This window comes from Brienomyrus brachyistius, unplaced genomic scaffold (assembly GCF_023856365.1).
Source record: "Brienomyrus brachyistius isolate T26 unplaced genomic scaffold, BBRACH_0.4 scaffold92, whole genome shotgun sequence".
Classification (NCBI taxonomy): Eukaryota; Metazoa; Chordata; class Actinopteri; order Osteoglossiformes; family Mormyridae; genus Brienomyrus; species Brienomyrus brachyistius.
In genome coordinates, this window is record NW_026042367.1 from 539,712 (window position 1) to 556,626 (window position 16,915).

The 16,915-nt window shown below is 43.1% G+C and overlaps 2 protein-coding genes across 2 annotated transcripts in view; both read left to right on the forward strand.

Annotated features, from left to right (window-relative positions):
* The window catches only part of LOC125727215 (uncharacterized), a 60,107-nt gene that overhangs the window by 23,622 nt on the left and 19,570 nt on the right, over positions 1–16,915 (forward strand). The gene's annotated exons all lie outside the window — the stretch shown is intronic.
* Positions 1–16,915, forward strand: part of LOC125727211 (tripartite motif-containing protein 29-like) — a 113,597-nt gene that overhangs the window by 10,691 nt on the left and 85,991 nt on the right. The window contains exons 2-5 of the mRNA XM_049003974.1: positions 1,346–1,441; positions 2,013–2,246; positions 2,418–2,576; positions 3,129–3,188. Of these exons, the coding sequence (XP_048859931.1) occupies positions 1,346–1,441; positions 2,013–2,246; positions 2,418–2,576; positions 3,129–3,158 (519 nt within the window). The 3' untranslated portion in view covers positions 3,159–3,188. The remainder of the gene's footprint in view (positions 1–1,345; positions 1,442–2,012; positions 2,247–2,417; positions 2,577–3,128; positions 3,189–16,915) is intronic.

The following is a 16,915-nucleotide window of genomic DNA, read 5'->3' on the forward strand; positions in this document are numbered from 1 at the left end:
TCAATCATTTGTTTCTTGGTCTCTATACTGGGAAAATTATACAGATTATTGGGTAATACCCTCACCCAAATCTGATATTATGTATTCATACAATTAAACTGAACCTTGGACACAATAATGACTAATAATAATAATAATAATTATTATTAAATTAATTATTGAAAATGAATTATTATTAAATTATTATGATGATTAAAACTTACGCTGCGCTGTGTGTGTACGCCGAAATATGTGCTGTACAACAGGTTTGAAACCGGTAATGAGGATTGTGCCACATTTTCAGTTTCCAAAGCAGTCACATGGTTGAGTGCAGAATGAAGCTTCAGATGACCATGGTCACGTGTTCAGGGTGGAACGAAGGAAACTGAAGCTGTGCTTCAGAATGTAGTGAATCGCTTTTTTATTGTCAAGCTTAACATCACTAGCTGCCCCATTCCCTCTGTTAGTCTACGTGTCATTTTCTTAGCTACTTTTTCCCTGGTGAGTTTTGACCCCTTATTGTTCCTTTATTGTCTGTCTTTCCAGTTTGGTTCAGTCTCCTTAATTCCCTTTGTCTTGGAGCTTTTAAGTGGATCCTCACCTTGTTTCCCTGCCTGCACCAGGCTGCGCCCCAACATGCACATTAAATATATGATATGTTCAAATTCTGAAGAATCTTTAATGAATCCCATTTTACACATTTTCCTTTCTGAATTTGCGTGGAACATCAACGATGCAGACTTTGACACAGTTTCCATATGAATGGGTCACAACAGTCCAATATTAAACCAACTTCCCAGCAGATTCAGAGGTTTCAGTGTCGCAGGAGAAAAGATGCATTATTGTTGTTCACAGTGCAGTTTATACACAGTGGCCCATTATCAACTGACATGTGATCTGACATCAATCTAATAGGACGTCAGTTGAGTAGCCGGTCCTGCAGTGCAGCCCAGGACACATTCGCCTTCACATTGCTATAAGAATGTGGCCATATGCAGCCCAGACCAACTCCCAATGTGGGTTGAGTGATCGGATCTCAATGTATCTCCAATGCGTCCTGGGTAATTAGCGCTGTCCACTTGTGATTGGATCACCCAGGACGCATGTTAATACCAGGTGGAAACAGGACCAAAGGGTCTATGTCCATTGAATCCTACCTACAGTCAATAAATCATTAATGAACATCCATCCATCCATCCATCCATCTCCTATCCGGTAATCCCGGTCAGGGTCAGGGGGAGTGCCTGGAGCTTTTCCCAGGCAGCATAGGGCCCAAGGCTGGGGTCCACCCTGGACAGGATGATAAATGAATGTAATCTCAGCTAATGAAACAAACTTGTTTTGTCATCTTGTTTCCTATCTGTAGAAACAAATGGGTGAAATACAGAGGGAATTTCAGCAGAGAATTCAGATGAGAGAGAAGGAGCTGCAGGAGCTGAGAGAGGCTGTGGCCTCAATCACTGTGAGTATGAACCTGAGGAGAAGATAACAGCTGGCTTGTGATCATAATGAATCTTCTCTCAGATTCAACAGATTGTAGATTTACAGACTTGCGCGGATTAATCAAATTAATGCTGCTGTGGTTTATTCTGGGTCAGTGGGATAAAGTTGCTGGATTACAGAGTTTAACCAAGTGTTGCAGCAGCAGTAGTTTATTTATTTAAAAAAATACCATAAAAGGCCTATTTGAGAAAAATGAAACTTCATAACCCAGCATAATGCAAATAAACACTAAAAAAGTCACCTATTAAACTGAGACCTAATGGTGACAACCAACCTGCCCCATACAGCCACCAGTCTCTGCCAAATCCCTGCAGCTGACAGTGTATGAGCTTAATGAGGGATCATTTCCAATCAGTGCTGGCTGGGTTTCAGCACCTGAGGCGTCCAGCATGGTGACGCTCCAAACCTCAGCCCTGTGCTGTTTTTATACCTCCTGTCAGCTCACATCTCTTTTGTACAATGAGGCTCTCTGGAGTCTCAAAAGGGGCCAATTGTAATTTACTGTCCTCTGCTCCCTGTGTCACCAACAGAGCTCAGCACAGTCAGCAGTGGAGGACAGCGAGAGGATCTTCACTGAGATGATCCGCTCCATTGAGAGAAGACGCTCTGAGGTGACAAAGCTGATCAGAGATCAGGAGAAGGCTGCAGTGAGTCAGGCTGAAGGAGACATGGACAGACTGAAGCAGGAGATCGATGAACTGAAGAGGAGACACTCTGAGCTGGAGCAGCTTTCACACACAGAAGATCACATCCATTTCCTCCAGGTAACAGAACAGCTACTTTGGCAATAAGAAAACCAGAGTATTCAAATGAATGCATATTGTCATTTGTATTTCAACTAGTCTGTCATTTGTCAGATGTTAATGGTTCTGTTAATTAGATTGCAATACACATTTGTATTGATGAAGCTGTTTAATCAGACTGTTTGTCTGTAGAGGCGCCAGGCTCTTCCTGTCACTCCTGAAGCTGGATTTGGACCCAGAATCTCTGTCAGTCCCAGATCTGATTTTGGGAATTTGAGGAAGGCGGTTTCTGAACTGAAAGATCAACTGGAGAATTTTTGCAGAATGAAAATGGCAGAGATCCATCACCAGGTTAATACATTTTCTAGTCTGTTCATGTTAATATAGACCAGGGCTGGCCAGTCTTACCCAGAAAGGGCTGCTTTTGCTGGATTACTAATTAGAGGACTGATTGGCTGAAGGGTCTCACACCTGTGGTTGAACAGCTGACCTAAAGGTTACCCCAAAGACCTGCGTACACACTGGACTTTGCGGGTATAATTCCCCCCCCGATGTAAACCGTGCAGAGAGAGTATGCAGTACAGTCAGCCTCACATTTGTGTGACCAAGTCAGTTTGTTTACAATAAGTTTAAATCTTTGTGATAACTGGTGAAAGAGCTTCACATTCTACTGGCTGCAAAACCCAGATCACATGAAACATGTTTCTTCTACATTATAGAAACCAAAAATCTGTATTATGTGTAACTTACCATGATTTGCAGTTTGTTAAAATGCAATTTTATTTTTTATTGTCCCTCATAATGATAATACCCCACTGCTGTTATCTCCACAGTGAGTGAAGTCCATCTCCCACAAGTAAATTCCTTTTACTCACATCGCTGTTTCTCTCTGTCTCCTTCTAGTTACCAAAGACACCGTCCTACCAGTATTAGTGCCCAGGACCAGAGCAGAATTCTTACACTGTGAGTCTGTTCACACACACGCTTCTCTCTCCCTGTATGAGGTGGAGTGTGTTTTACTGTGTTTTACTGTGTTTCATTTTCTACTGCTAGTGGAGCTTCTCTTTCTCTCTCCCGCTGCCTCCGGGTCTTTCACATTTACATGAGCTTTTTATCTCAGTGGACTTTAAATCCAATTGCTAAGTAAGGCAAGTTTATTCAGGGTGCTTTTCCACTGCACCAGGTTCGGTACTTTTGGTTCTTTCCCTTTTCCATTAACTTCCAGTCGAGTACCAGTACCAGAAGTTCCAGTACCAAAAGCATCATTGCAGCTGTGGTACTTTTTCGATACTTCGGAACTTTGGTGTGGGACTTACAAACACGTTCATTGTCAATTTAAAAAACAATTTTAAAAAGTCTAAAAGCCCAAAACACAAATAAACAGTTAACTAAAAAGAAGTGAGATTGTAGAGGCAGCGTATGACTAAACTCCTGCTAATTTAATTTATTGAAACAAAGCAGCAACAAAAACATTTTAAGCCCTGATTATAATGAGCTGACAGTGTTAGCAGACCTCAGGTCTTCAGGAAGCTTGTTCCACAGACAGGGAGCATAGAGACTAAAAGCTGCTTTAGCCTGTTTGGTCTTCATTCTGGGACACTGAGTAAACTTTCAGGGGTCTGGATGCTTCACAAGGTTCAAGGAAGTTAGTGCCATTTAGTACCTTGTAGACAAGTAATAATATTTAAACCAATCCTGTGATGCTCAGGAAGCCAGTGCAGTGATTAAGGAGCTGTGTGATATGCTCCACTTCCTTGGTGTTAGTGAGGACTCTGGTGGCAGCATCCTGGATGAGCTGCAGCTGTCTGACTGATTTATTACCAAGACCTGCAAAGACACCATTTCAATAGTCTAGCCTGCTGGAAATAAACACATGAACAAGCTTTTCCGTATCTGGTTTAGAGAGAAATCCTTCTCTCTCTCTCTTATTGGGCTGGTTTCAGCTTCCGTTGGATGGATCTTAAGCAGACCTTGGGCTGGACCTGGGAACACTGTACTGATGCCTCATTTTCACCAACATGGAGCCGGTGCTGGGCTGGTTGTCACTTGATGCCTTTTCAGAACCTGCCTGTGTTTCCACCAGTTTAGAAAATGAACATAGGTGACAGTGAGAGTAAAGGTTCATATGTATTCCATTTTGTGGGATTTGTTCTTTTCTGTTCCAGAATAAGTTTTATAAGCTGCCAACTGTCCTTTTAACAGTCGCACTATTAAAGATGCCAATAACTGAACTTTGCAATCTGCCTCATGATCTCTTCGCCACTCAAGTGCCATAATATTTTATTTATCAGACCTGTGGCATGGTTTTCATTTACAATGCAAAGTTACTCCGATAATAAGCTGGCTACTTGTTTTACTGCTGGCACCGGAAATATTAGACAAAACTATATTGGTGATTGACTGAATTATCCAGGTATGCGGATGGTTTGGACACGATGGCCCCTCCCACTTGCACTGATGTTATGAGAACTTTTTTTTTTTTTGTGGTGGCCTATAGCCTTCTACCTTTGACCGAATCACAGCCATGATATACCGGAGTAGCTTCTTATATGTTATTGCTTAATTATACTGCACTCATAAAGCATTATAAACACAGCTATAAATATTTATAAAAAAGCATAACACATTATATCCACCATTATAACGCTTTATGAATGCTTTATGACACACTCAGCTATAAGGCACTATAGATACCTTCATAATGCAATACAAAGCATCCTTAATGCTTATACCGATCATTATAATGCATTATGAAGGTATTTATAGGGCACTAAAGATGAAAGCTACATACATTCATTATGCATAATAAGCATGCCTATAATGTGTTATGCCTTTTGATAAATATTTAAAGCCATGATTATAATGCATAACAATGGATTATTATTTGTTGTGAATTTTTATTTAATTACTAACAACATGGCCTTAAGTGTTCCAGAGATTTTATAATGTTCCGTAATCTGAGCAAATGGAAGCATGTAGATGTTGAACAAAGAGGCTCAGTGAGGATTATAATTCTAATTGATGGTCAGTGTTGACACACCACAGCACACAGTGCACAACACCGAAATGTGTCCTCTGCATTTAACCCATATGTGACATTGTGACATAGCAAGGGGCAGCTAATTCAGCGCCCAGAGAGCAGTGTTTTGCTTAGGGTCCCTCAGCGGTGCCTTGCTGGTCGGGGATTCAATCCAACAACCATTAAGCCACCACTGCCCACTGCCAATAACGGACCCTTGAGGAACTCCACATGTAATTTCTGTTCATTCAGATTCATAATTACCCTTCTGACAGAAAGTAGTGCCTGACTTGTAAAAATAATTCAAACCCATTAAATAAGGCGGCTGCTCCACCTCCTTCCCTAAGTGCTCTAGTCTCACTGATAAAGGGCAAGTAGGAGTAGCTGGTTTGATCAGGGCTGCTGCATAGTTTTCATTTGACCCCATTTCAGTTTAACGCATAAAAATCAAGGTTTATCCTGATAATACAATCAGTCATTAATAAAGATTTTCCAACCAAAGGCTTGATATTCAGTAAAGATCAGTTTAATGTATAAAACACATTGTCTGACCCAGTGTGTAGGTGACACACAACTGGAGTCAGATGAGAGAGAGAGTAGCTGTGGGCTTTGATGCACTTTGTTCCCCCTGAAGTCCTTCCTTCACGTTTGCTCTTTTTGTGTATTCGCTGAGTGTACTTTTTTCAGATTCTTTAATATTGTCCTAAGACGGCACCTGCAGTCTTACCCAAACTGGCTGTGACACTGAACATCTCCTAAGTCTGTGCTTTAGGGCCATGACTTCACACGACACGACTACACTTGCGTGCGTAGTTTACATCTATCTGGAGGATTGAAGGTCATGTCCACCGGGGGGCAGTGCGAGAAAACCATCTTGGGGAGAACATGCAATCTTTGTCATCGTCTACTGCATATAAAATATCTTCAAACTGGATATTAAACAGTTCAATCTTGAGAAAAAAAGTAGCTATTTTAAATATAGAATAATTAACTGACTTACACTGGAACAGACCCAATACAGAAAAAAGTATTGCAATAATAATATGATGTAGCAAAATTTGTCAGAAGGTTTAGTAGTGACTTGGCTCGAATCGGAAGAGATGAAGAAAACAAAATTATAAATGAGATTTACTGCTTTAACCTGCAAACCAGTCAGTCGTCTTACTGATACAGAAAATAATGTAGGAGGTGCCTTACAGAATAAATTGTATGATTATATATAAACATAAGGCAGAAGGAGCCTTTGTTAGATTGTGGCAAAAATGGCTTGAACAAGGTGAGCAGAACTCAGCCTATTTCTTTAGGCTGGAAAGTCAGCAAGTCAGGAACAACTGCATTATGCGGGTGAGGATTTATGGAAATGCTGCAGATGACATCAAGAAAATAGCCAAATTCTGCACTGAGTTCTTTAATAATTTGTATGTCAGGAGTCTTGATCCAAAATTTTTGATTTCTTCTCAAACATCACGGGAATAACTGATGTGGATCGTGAACTTTGTGACGTCCCAGTTGGTTTAACTGAGATGTGTGCAGCAATAAATTGCTTAAAAAAAAAAAAAAAAATTAAAATTAAAAAAATTGCTTTTTTCATCATTGCTGGAGACTTCAATCAGGCAAATCTGAAGCCAGTTTTCCCCAAATTCTTCCAATATATGAACATCCCAGCTAGAGGGAGAATCTGTCTGGACAATGTTTACACAAACGTTTGTGAGGCCTACAAGGCCCCCCCCCCCCACCTCGGCTACTCAGACCATGTCACTATGATCATGGTTCCTGTGTATAAATCCCTGCTGAAGCACAACAAACCAGTCAGTAAGAGTGTGGCCAGCTGGTGCCGTCTCAGCTCTCCAAGGCTGCTTTGGATCTACTGACTGGGACATTTTTAAGGAGGCTGCTATAAATTGTGACGCCATCAACCTGGAGGAGTATATAAACTCTGTGATCGATGACCACGAGAGCCGACCAAAGGCCCTGGGTGATGAGGGAAGTGCTCACATAGCTAAGAATCAGAAATGCAGCTTTCAGATCTAAAGACAAGGCTGCCCTCAGGACGCCCACAGACAACCTGTCCCGAGCTATGAGGATAGCCAATCAGGCACATGCACAGACGATCAATGTACACTTTAAATGCACCAAAGACACACGCCGTATATGGCAGGGAATTCAGCCAATCACGATCTACGAGCCCATCCTACACATCAATGGCGGTGATGTCTCCCTTCCAGATGAGCTAAACAACTGTTTTGTACAGAATAAGCCGACACCCCCCCCCCACCCCCCAAGTGAGAAGCTACTTTGTCTGACCACAGCTGATGTGAGAAGTACTCTATCCAGAGTCAACCCACGCAAGGCAGCAGGAGCTGACAACATACTTAGCTGAGTGCTGAGAGAATGCACTGACCACATGGCTGGGGTCCTCACAGAATGCACCTCTTTAAGCCAGTGGTCTGTCCCAGCATGCTTCAAATTAATCGCCATCATCCCAGTGCTGTAGAAGCCATCAGTGACAGGCCTGAATGACTACTGCCCAGTAGCACTCATGTCAATCATCATGAAGTGCTTGGAAAGGCTGGTCATGGCAGTAATACATAAAGACCAATCTTCCCACCTCTCTAGACCCTCTCTGATCTGCATACCGGTCCAACAGGTCTACTGAGGACACCGTAGCCTCTGCCCGTCACCTTTCCCTGACACATCTGGGTAAGAGAGTCACAGATGTCAGGATGTTATTCATAGACTTCAGCTCTACCTTCAACATGTCCCTCAAAAACTGAGGGGGTTAAGCTTGAACACCACTCTCTGCAGCTGGATCTTGGATTTCCTGACAGAGACGCCCCAGTATGGGCTGCAACACGTCCAACACCATCATCATCAAGTTTGTGGATGATACAACTGTGGTGGGACTGATAAATAGAGAAGATGAATCAGCATACAGAGAAGAGGTGGAAAGTCTGTCTACAAGGTGCAGAGACTATAATCTATCTGTCAACGCTGACAAGGCAAAAGAGATGATTGTGGACTTCAGAAGGACACGTCCTGCCCACACCCCACTCAGCATCAACGGTACTGCTGTGGAGATTGTAAGGAGAACCAAGTTCCTCGGTGTGGACATAACTGAGGAATTTACATGGACAAATAACACCAGCTCCTTATTCAAGAAAGCCCAGCAAAGACTAAACTTCCTGAGGTGGCTGAAATAAGCAAACCTTCCCCTCCCATCCTCACCATGTTCTATAGAGGCACCATCGGCAGTGTTCTGACTAACTGCATTACCATCTGGTGTGGCAGCTGCAACAAATCTGACCGCAAATTCCTGCAGAGAGCAGTGAAAACAGCAGAGAACATTATGGGATGCCTCTCCCTTCCCTACAAGCCGCTTTTTGTAAACGCAGTGTCCGCAAGGCCTGCAGCATTGTGCAGGACCCATCACATCCCTCACATGGTCATTCCACACTCCAGCCACCTGAGAGAAGATACTGCAGCATCAGAGCCGGGTCTGCCAGGCTGTGTGGCAGTTTTTACCCCCAGGCTGTCAGGCTCCTCAACACCATGCTGCCTCCCAGGATCCCTCACTCTGCCTCCTCACTGCCTCAACCCCCCCGTAACCCACAACTAAAGGCCACAGACTGACCCTTAAGCACTGCACTGCACTTAACACTTTGTCACTCTGACATGGGGGCAATAATAAGAATCCCCATTATTCTCTGTCTGCCCCATTATTCTGCTTCTATTCCTATTTTCAGCTGTTAGAAATGTTAGACGTGTTACTGCTGTTACTACTATTATCATACACTGTTTACACTGTGAACTCAGGCTGTTACAGCGTACATGATGGTGAATTCAGGTCTAACTGACTGCAGAAATACATCATATATTTAATATAGTTCTAACAATATTGCACATTGTCCAGTATTGCACATTACTGTATATTGCATAATCTACTCCTCTTCCTCAGTTGCACTGTCCTGTAAGTCCTTTGCACATTGTCTTGTCTTGTTCTCTATATTGGACTAAGTTTATGCTTACACTGTGGGCCCTGAGCTTCGCCATTTCATCTCTCTCTATACTTATATATGGTGCAGATGACAATAAATTTGGCTTTGATCTCGGGGGTTTGTTCACGGTGCAGCAATTTGGAAAAAGAGGGAACTGAGCTGGAAGGTGAAGCTTTTAATTTACCAGTTGATCTACGTTCCTACCCTCACTTATGGTTATGAGCTCTGGGTGATGACCGGATAAATGAGATTGTGAATACTGTATAAGCAGCAGAAATGAGTTTCCTCAGCAGGGTGTCTGGGCTCAGCCTTAGAGAGGGTGAGGAGCTCAGACATCCGGGCTCAAAGTAGAGTCGCTGCTTCTCCGCATTGAAAGGAGTCAGTTGATGGTTCTAGGATACCTCTTGGACGGCGCCCTGGGGAGGTGTTTCAAGGCATGTCCAACCAGGAGGAGGCCTGGGGGCAGACCCAGAGATTATATATTATATATAACCTGAGAGATTATATATAATATATACTACATTATATACCAGCCTAGATGCATCTACGTTGGGAGCGTCGCATTGGCGCGCTGCTGGAGAGAGGTGTGTGTCCAAAGTGGATTAAAAGACGTTCATATAGTGATCTAAAGACAAACTCACTTTTATTAATAGCTGTTGTAGAATCAATATTAAACTCACTATTTTATTTGTGTCCATTGCTTGGTCAAAATATCAGGCAGATCATTGTGAGCAGCAATAAGTAATAAACATAACAATCTCAAATAATGATAGACATTAATTAGCTTTGCACATTAGTTAATTTTGCACATTGCTTACTGAGCAAAATTAGCACAATACGATCATTAATAGCATAATCAGTTTACTGAATGTGTCTGGCAGGCTGTGGGGTGGACTCTCTATAAAACAAAACAGGTGTTTAGTACCAAATTAGGACCCAATATACTCATTTTTAATTCTTAATTAAAAATTAAGGATGGCATGGTGGTGCAGTGGTTAGCACTGTTGCCTCACACCGCTGGGACCCGGGTTCGAGTCTCCGCCTGGGTTACATGTGTGTGGAGTTTGCATGTTCTCCCCATGTCGTCGTGGGGTTTCCTCTGGGTACTCCGGTTTCCCCCCCAGTCCAAAGACATGGTGGGGCTAATTGGAGTTACTAAATTGCCCATTCAGTAGGTGTGCATGAGTGAGTGACTGGTGTGTGAGTGACTGGTGTGTGAGTGTGCCCTGCGATGGGCTGGCCCCCCATCCTGGGTTGTTCCCTGCCTCGTGCCCATTGCTTCTGGGATAGGCTCTGGACCCACCGTGACCCAGTAGGATAAGTGGTTTGGAAAATGGATGGATGGATGGATATTAGATAAGTGGCAGAAAAATCGATGGATGGATGGAACTGTATGAAAAATAATGCTGCTTATGAAAGTAGGTAAGTAAGAATTTCAGGTTAGAATTTCATTGTACCTTATACGCATGACACTGCTTTCTTAGAAACTTATACTGCCATTAAATTTTGAAGACGCTGTACAAAGAAGGACACAATAGTGTTCGGAATATTTTTTTCTTATCTGTGAAAATATACAGCTCTTCTGGACACTCATTCTTAAAAAAATCAGATACTACTTTAATACGATCTGTACCGTTAGTAAAGACAATGTTCCGTGACAAAACGTGACCATACTGCCACGCCAATTTCTGGTGGCACTGCACGTCGCGCATGCGTCTTGTTATCCTCATGTAAGTGCGCAGACGAAGCCGGAATCAACACAGAAAACGTGGCGGCCAGACTGGTACCTCTCCGCGCACGTATAAGCGGACGTGTTTGTATAGACTTTTATGATGCATTTTACTCCTCCGCGGACGACCGCCTGCCGCACTACAAATTTGTCTTTAAACGCCAACATAGATGATTTTGATGAGGATTGGGGTAGTTTGCAAACCCTACAGCCAATTTTCAAGGTAAAAGAACTGTTGCATACATTTAAATGCGTATGCATATGTGTGCAGACTTGTCCCAAATTGAAAATCTCACGCCAGCCAGTTGATCAAAGTTGGCAGCCCCGTGAACTGCCGCTCTGAATTTGTAAAACGTAGGGAAACATACACAGACCTCGCGGCTGTGGTACGTGTGCAGGGAATATCAGAATTACTACTAATAATACTTAAATAGGGCACGTGCGCATGTGTAAAGTACACAGCTTGACCAGAGAAATATGAACGTTTCCATGTACGCATACGCGGTGTAATACGCGAGTGCTGCGCTTTGCGGAGAACCAGCCTAGATGCGTCCGCGTTGGGAGCGTCGCGTCGGCGCGCTGCTGGAGAGAGGTGTGTGTCCAAAGTGGATTAAAAGTTCATATTGTGACCTAAAGACAAACTCACTTTTAGTGGTAATCTTTGTTGTGTAATTTTATGGTTAATATGTTTGATGAATGCTGTTTGTAATTTTATTTACCTATAATTAAGCCTATTAGTTTAACATGCGCGTCATTTCGGCGCGTCTTCCCGCCGGCGTCGCGCGGGCGACCAACATTTCCTGAGGTAATTCACATATTTGACTTTTTATATTTTATGTATCGTACAGAATAATAGAGCGCAGGCTAAAGTGCAGTTCGGCCCCAGCGAGTCTCTCAGCGCGGCGTGTCTCACAGCGCAGGCGGCAGCCGGAGCGCCGCAGACTCGGGCGGCTACATGAGTATATTGGGAATAAAATGTGTGTATTGGAGCGAGTTCTGTGTGAGTGAGTGTGTGAGGTGTGACAGTGATAATGATGGAGATGCTGGGCTTCGTCATGGGATCAATGGCTCTTCCTCTTGCCTACAGACTCCTGCCAGCTGACGTTGGACCCCAACACAGCACACAGATTCCTGTCTCTGTCAGGGGGGGACAGGAAGGTGACATGGGGGGGCAGAGCAGCCATATCCTGATCATCCAGAGAGATTTGACAGCTGGAGCCAAGTTCTGTGCAGAGAGAGTCTGACTGGCCGCTGTTACTGGGAGGCTGAGTGGGATGGAAATGGAGCCTGGATAGGAGTGACTTATAAAGGGATCAGGAGGGAAGGAGGGAGTGACTGTGGGCTTGGATTCAATGACAAGTCATGGTGTCTGTACTGTAATACTAACAGTTACTCTGTCTGGCACAATAATAAACAGACTCTCATACCCATAGAGCCCTCAGGCTCCCACAGAGTAGGAGTGTATCTGGACTGGGGGGCTGGTGCTCTGTCCTTCTACAGAGTCTCCTCTGATGGACTGACCCCCCTGTACAGCTTCACCTCCTCATTCACTGAACCTCTCTGTCCAGGGTTTGGGGTTTATCCAAACTCCCCCGTGTCGCTGTGCATGCTGGGATAGCTCACTGTGTGCTGGAGGAATCATTTTTACCGTATCAGAGTCTCACATGTCGCTGCTTCTCCGTGGCAAAAAGGTAAAATCTCTGCTTTATAACCAGTATAACCCTTTTTACTCTGTCTGAAGTGTGACGTATGTTAATAATTGGGTTCTGTAAGCTGAACAAACATGTAGAATGACTGTTTTTCTCTGACTTATGTTCTATGTTGTCTGTAAATGCACCAAAACTGCCTAAACAAATTCATAGTACATGCAGTTGTACCAATGGAGTGAATTCTGATTCTGAAAAAAATAAAATGTAATGAAATCTAAGCCTGATGAGTGGGGGGAGCTTTTCCCCTCCCCTCTATATGTATATTTTATATTTCTGTCTATATATTGTATTTGCTACCTGTACACTGACAATAAAGGCTTCCTATTCTATCCCATTAATGTCCCGGTTCCGCGCTGCCCAGAACGTAACTGAGTAACAGACTTAATCCGCGCTCTCTGCTCACTGAGCGCAGCAGCCTGATATCGCAGCGGCGACGCTTTGGCCAGCAGGGGGCGGCAGACGGCAGACAGTTTATTAACTCAAAACCTACAGCGGTCCTGAGATAATAACATAATCAAATTAATCATATATTAACTAAGTAAACATAAATAACATAAAATCTTAATAAGTCACGTTAGTACAACAACAACAGAAAGGCACCTGATCATCAATGAAGTAGTGTAGGTGATTACCAATTACCAGAAAAAAAACACATAAATCCTGTTTCATTAGGAATCCTGAGATATATACAGTACTGTGCAAAAGTCTTAGGGAGTCATAGGAAATGTTTAAAGCTATTTATCTGGGTAGTAAATTTATATTTTCTCAGTATTAAAAACAAATTTTAATATTAGAACATGTGCAAATTATGAGTAAAACAAAAAAAAATAAAAGGAATTTCTTATGTTCTCCAAAAAGTTACTGATATCTTGTTGGATGGCTAGATGAACACCAATATGGTTCCTAAACCTCTCCTCAGGTTCACCTCGGCCATTTCATGTATTTGTTAAATTTCACCACCAGCTCAATTAATTCATGAAACTAGTTTTGAAAAGTCACTGAGGTATTGATTAGCTACACACGTGGACAAAATTGTTGGTACCCTTCAGTCAATGAAAGAAAAACTCACAATGGTCACAGAAATAACTTTAATCTGACAAAAGTAATAATAAATAAAAATTCTATGAAATTTAACTAATAAAAGTCAGACATTGATTTTTAACCATGCTTCAACAGAATTAATTAAAAAAAAAAACTCATGAGTGTTGCTTGTTGCCCCTCGTTAGTCTTTGCATTTAAGTATCTATTTGTCTCGGCCATTGATGTTAGACCTTCCTGCTGCCTGTGACCTTCCCGGTTGCTAGTCCTCCCATTTGTGATCCCTCACGATCCTCTTTGTTTCCAGTCTCAGCCCATCTAGTTCAGCAAACCCCCTTTTTGTTTTGCTACCAAGGATACAGAGATGAGAGTCTTTTACCAAGCATACAGTGTCCAGAGTGGATGAGCATGACCACAGTGAGAAGAGGATCTGATGGATGGAGGACCTAAGTACCATAATCTTAGTAACGCATGAGCAGAATTGGACCATAAGAGGAACTGGCCGGCTCCATCTCACACATGGTACATGGGTGTAAAAGTTACTCAAAACCATATGGCTGAAATCCTCCACATGTGCATTTTGAATGTATTGGGCATCATGTCCTGTTTTAACCATGAGAATCCAGTGAGGGGCGGCTCAGTGGGTAACAGGGCTGCCTTGCAGCTGCAGTGTTGAATGTTTCCATCCTTCTCCTATGCTGTCTGTGTGGCGTTTGTTTGCTCTCTTTATCCCACATGGGTTTCTTCCTGCAGCGACTCAGACAGGCATCTGTAAATTGTCCGGACTCCATAACTGTGAGTGTGCCTTGTGATTAAATGGCATTCTATCCATGGTGGACCCCAGCTTTTTGCCCTGCGTTTCCTGTAATTGGCTCTGGGATACCCTTGTGATAAGTGTTTGGAAGATGGATGCGTCTAATCTTAGTACTTACGTGATCTATCCCGTCTCCTCCCAATTGAGCCAGCAGAGGTCACTAATGGCCCTCCGTAACTCTCCTAACCCTCCCCAGCTGTATCCCATCGTTGTATCCTCCTACACCTCTCTCCCGTCGCTGATTACTGTGTATAAATGTTCCTGCTCTCATGGTTCCTCAGCTCCGTCATCATTCTTCCAAGTGCTGTTTGCTGTATTCCCTTAATAAAGCCTGTGTCTTTCCCAGAGCTACTGCATCTGAGTCGTCCTTAACCCACTTTATATTACTCATCAAATAGAATATCCATTTACATTTAACCCCATGGACACTAAGCTTTTCTCCCAGGGGTCTAAGGTAAGTGAGACAAATTGGACCAATTCGTCCAGATAAATACATTTGTAAAAGAAGTAGTGAATACGTTTCCAATCAATTCCTATTACACATTGACGTTATAATCAGAAGCCACATTATGAAATGGAATATATCCAAACAGCATTTTAATCTGACCAGTAGGGCATGCTGTTGTACCACTTGTAGAAACACTTTTGCATTTACCAGACTTGTTTATCCAAAGTGACTTACAGCAGTGGGAAGGGTTATGTTTTATGCATATTCTTGGGGGATTTGAACCCATGACCAATGCATCATAAATGCAACACTCTACTTGTTCAGCTAGAGAATCTCTATGAAAAAAGTCCTAATGACTTGAAGTAATCAGCTCCTAATGCCAGGTAGCTGAAAACACAATGAGGTTCTTCCTCAATGTGATGCTGCCCAACCCAGCAGACGGGAATCTGATGAATCAGACACGCTTGCCAGTGTCCAGTTTAACCTTTGGGGTCCGTGGACTCGACGGCCAATCAGAGATGGCAGACAGCTGTCCACATGGCCCCGATTGAGCGGTACGTTTGCGTAACCTGCTGGCTGTAAAAGGAGACCATGTGTTTGAATGCTGCATCGCAGGCCTGACACATGAGAAAGACCAGATGCCAGCCACCTCAGACATGTGGATTTTATCTGTGTTCCACAGGCACTTTCATATAAGTGATTTACAGGAACAGCCAGTCTAGTGCAGGGCAGCGCAAACACCCTCATGCATATACTGGTTTTAGCACAGCTTCATTGTAAAGCATATCAGATGGCCTCAGAATCCTGCTCCCTGCTTAATACAAGGTGAATAGGGAGTAGGAACTAGGGGACTAAGGACTATGGGATTAGGGGCCACAGGACTAGGAGACTATGGGACTAAGGGAATAGGGAACCAGGGGAAAAGGGGCTATAGTGTTAGGGACCATGGGACTAAGAAACAAGGAGACTAGGGACTTGTGGATCATGGAAGTGGGGCAAAGGGGAATTGGGCACTATGGACTATGGGACTAAGGTATAGAGGGACCACAAAATTTGAGCACTTAAGACTAGAGGACTGTGGGACTGCAATGCAGCATCTCCGGAAACCTGTTTACTCCTGCTGGGCAGCTTTCATGTGGCACCCCCTGCTGGACAGTGGAGACACTACAGAGGCTGTGTATTGTGTTCAGTCACCTTTTACTGTAAATCACACATGGGTTCGCGCTCATTTGTGTCTGCTCTGAATCCCCATGGGCCGAGGTGAAAACTCCATCCACTTTAGGTAATTCAGGGGCCTCTTGCCAAGTTATGTGAGCTTCGTGTCTGATTCTTTGGGCTTCCGTACTGGAAGCAGTCCAGGGTAATTCTGGGAAAGTGTGGAGCTTAGACAAACCAAACTACAGCGTAACATGCAGCCAAGGGGGATTTTAAGATTTTGGTATATTGTGTGTCTATCTATTCTTGATATTGATTGATGTATGTAATTATGTAGTATTTCTAATATACGGATAGCGCACTATTGTATACAAAGCGACAAGCCAAGCTTGCAGTTTTGCAGTGTTCATGTGCTGCCACCTTCTGGGAAAACGAAGAACGGATTTTCAGATTAAGATCTAAAAAACTACACATTTACATTTTAGCCCATATTACACTGGGCTTTTCTCCCAGGGCCGTAAGGTCAGAGAGACCTACCAGAGAAAAATCTACCATAGTTACTGTTGTATATACATTTATACTGACTATAAGCTTTTATCAAACCGACATACAAATGAGGAAGCAGATTGACACTGTACGGTGCTGGGCGTCGCCCCGGTATGCAAAGTGCTTGGAAAGATTAAAAGCGACAAAACATTGTATAAAAGATCGAGTCCAAGTGCAACAATTATTAAAAATAATACTTAAGAATATCAGTAACAGAGCTCAGCACCAGCATGTATG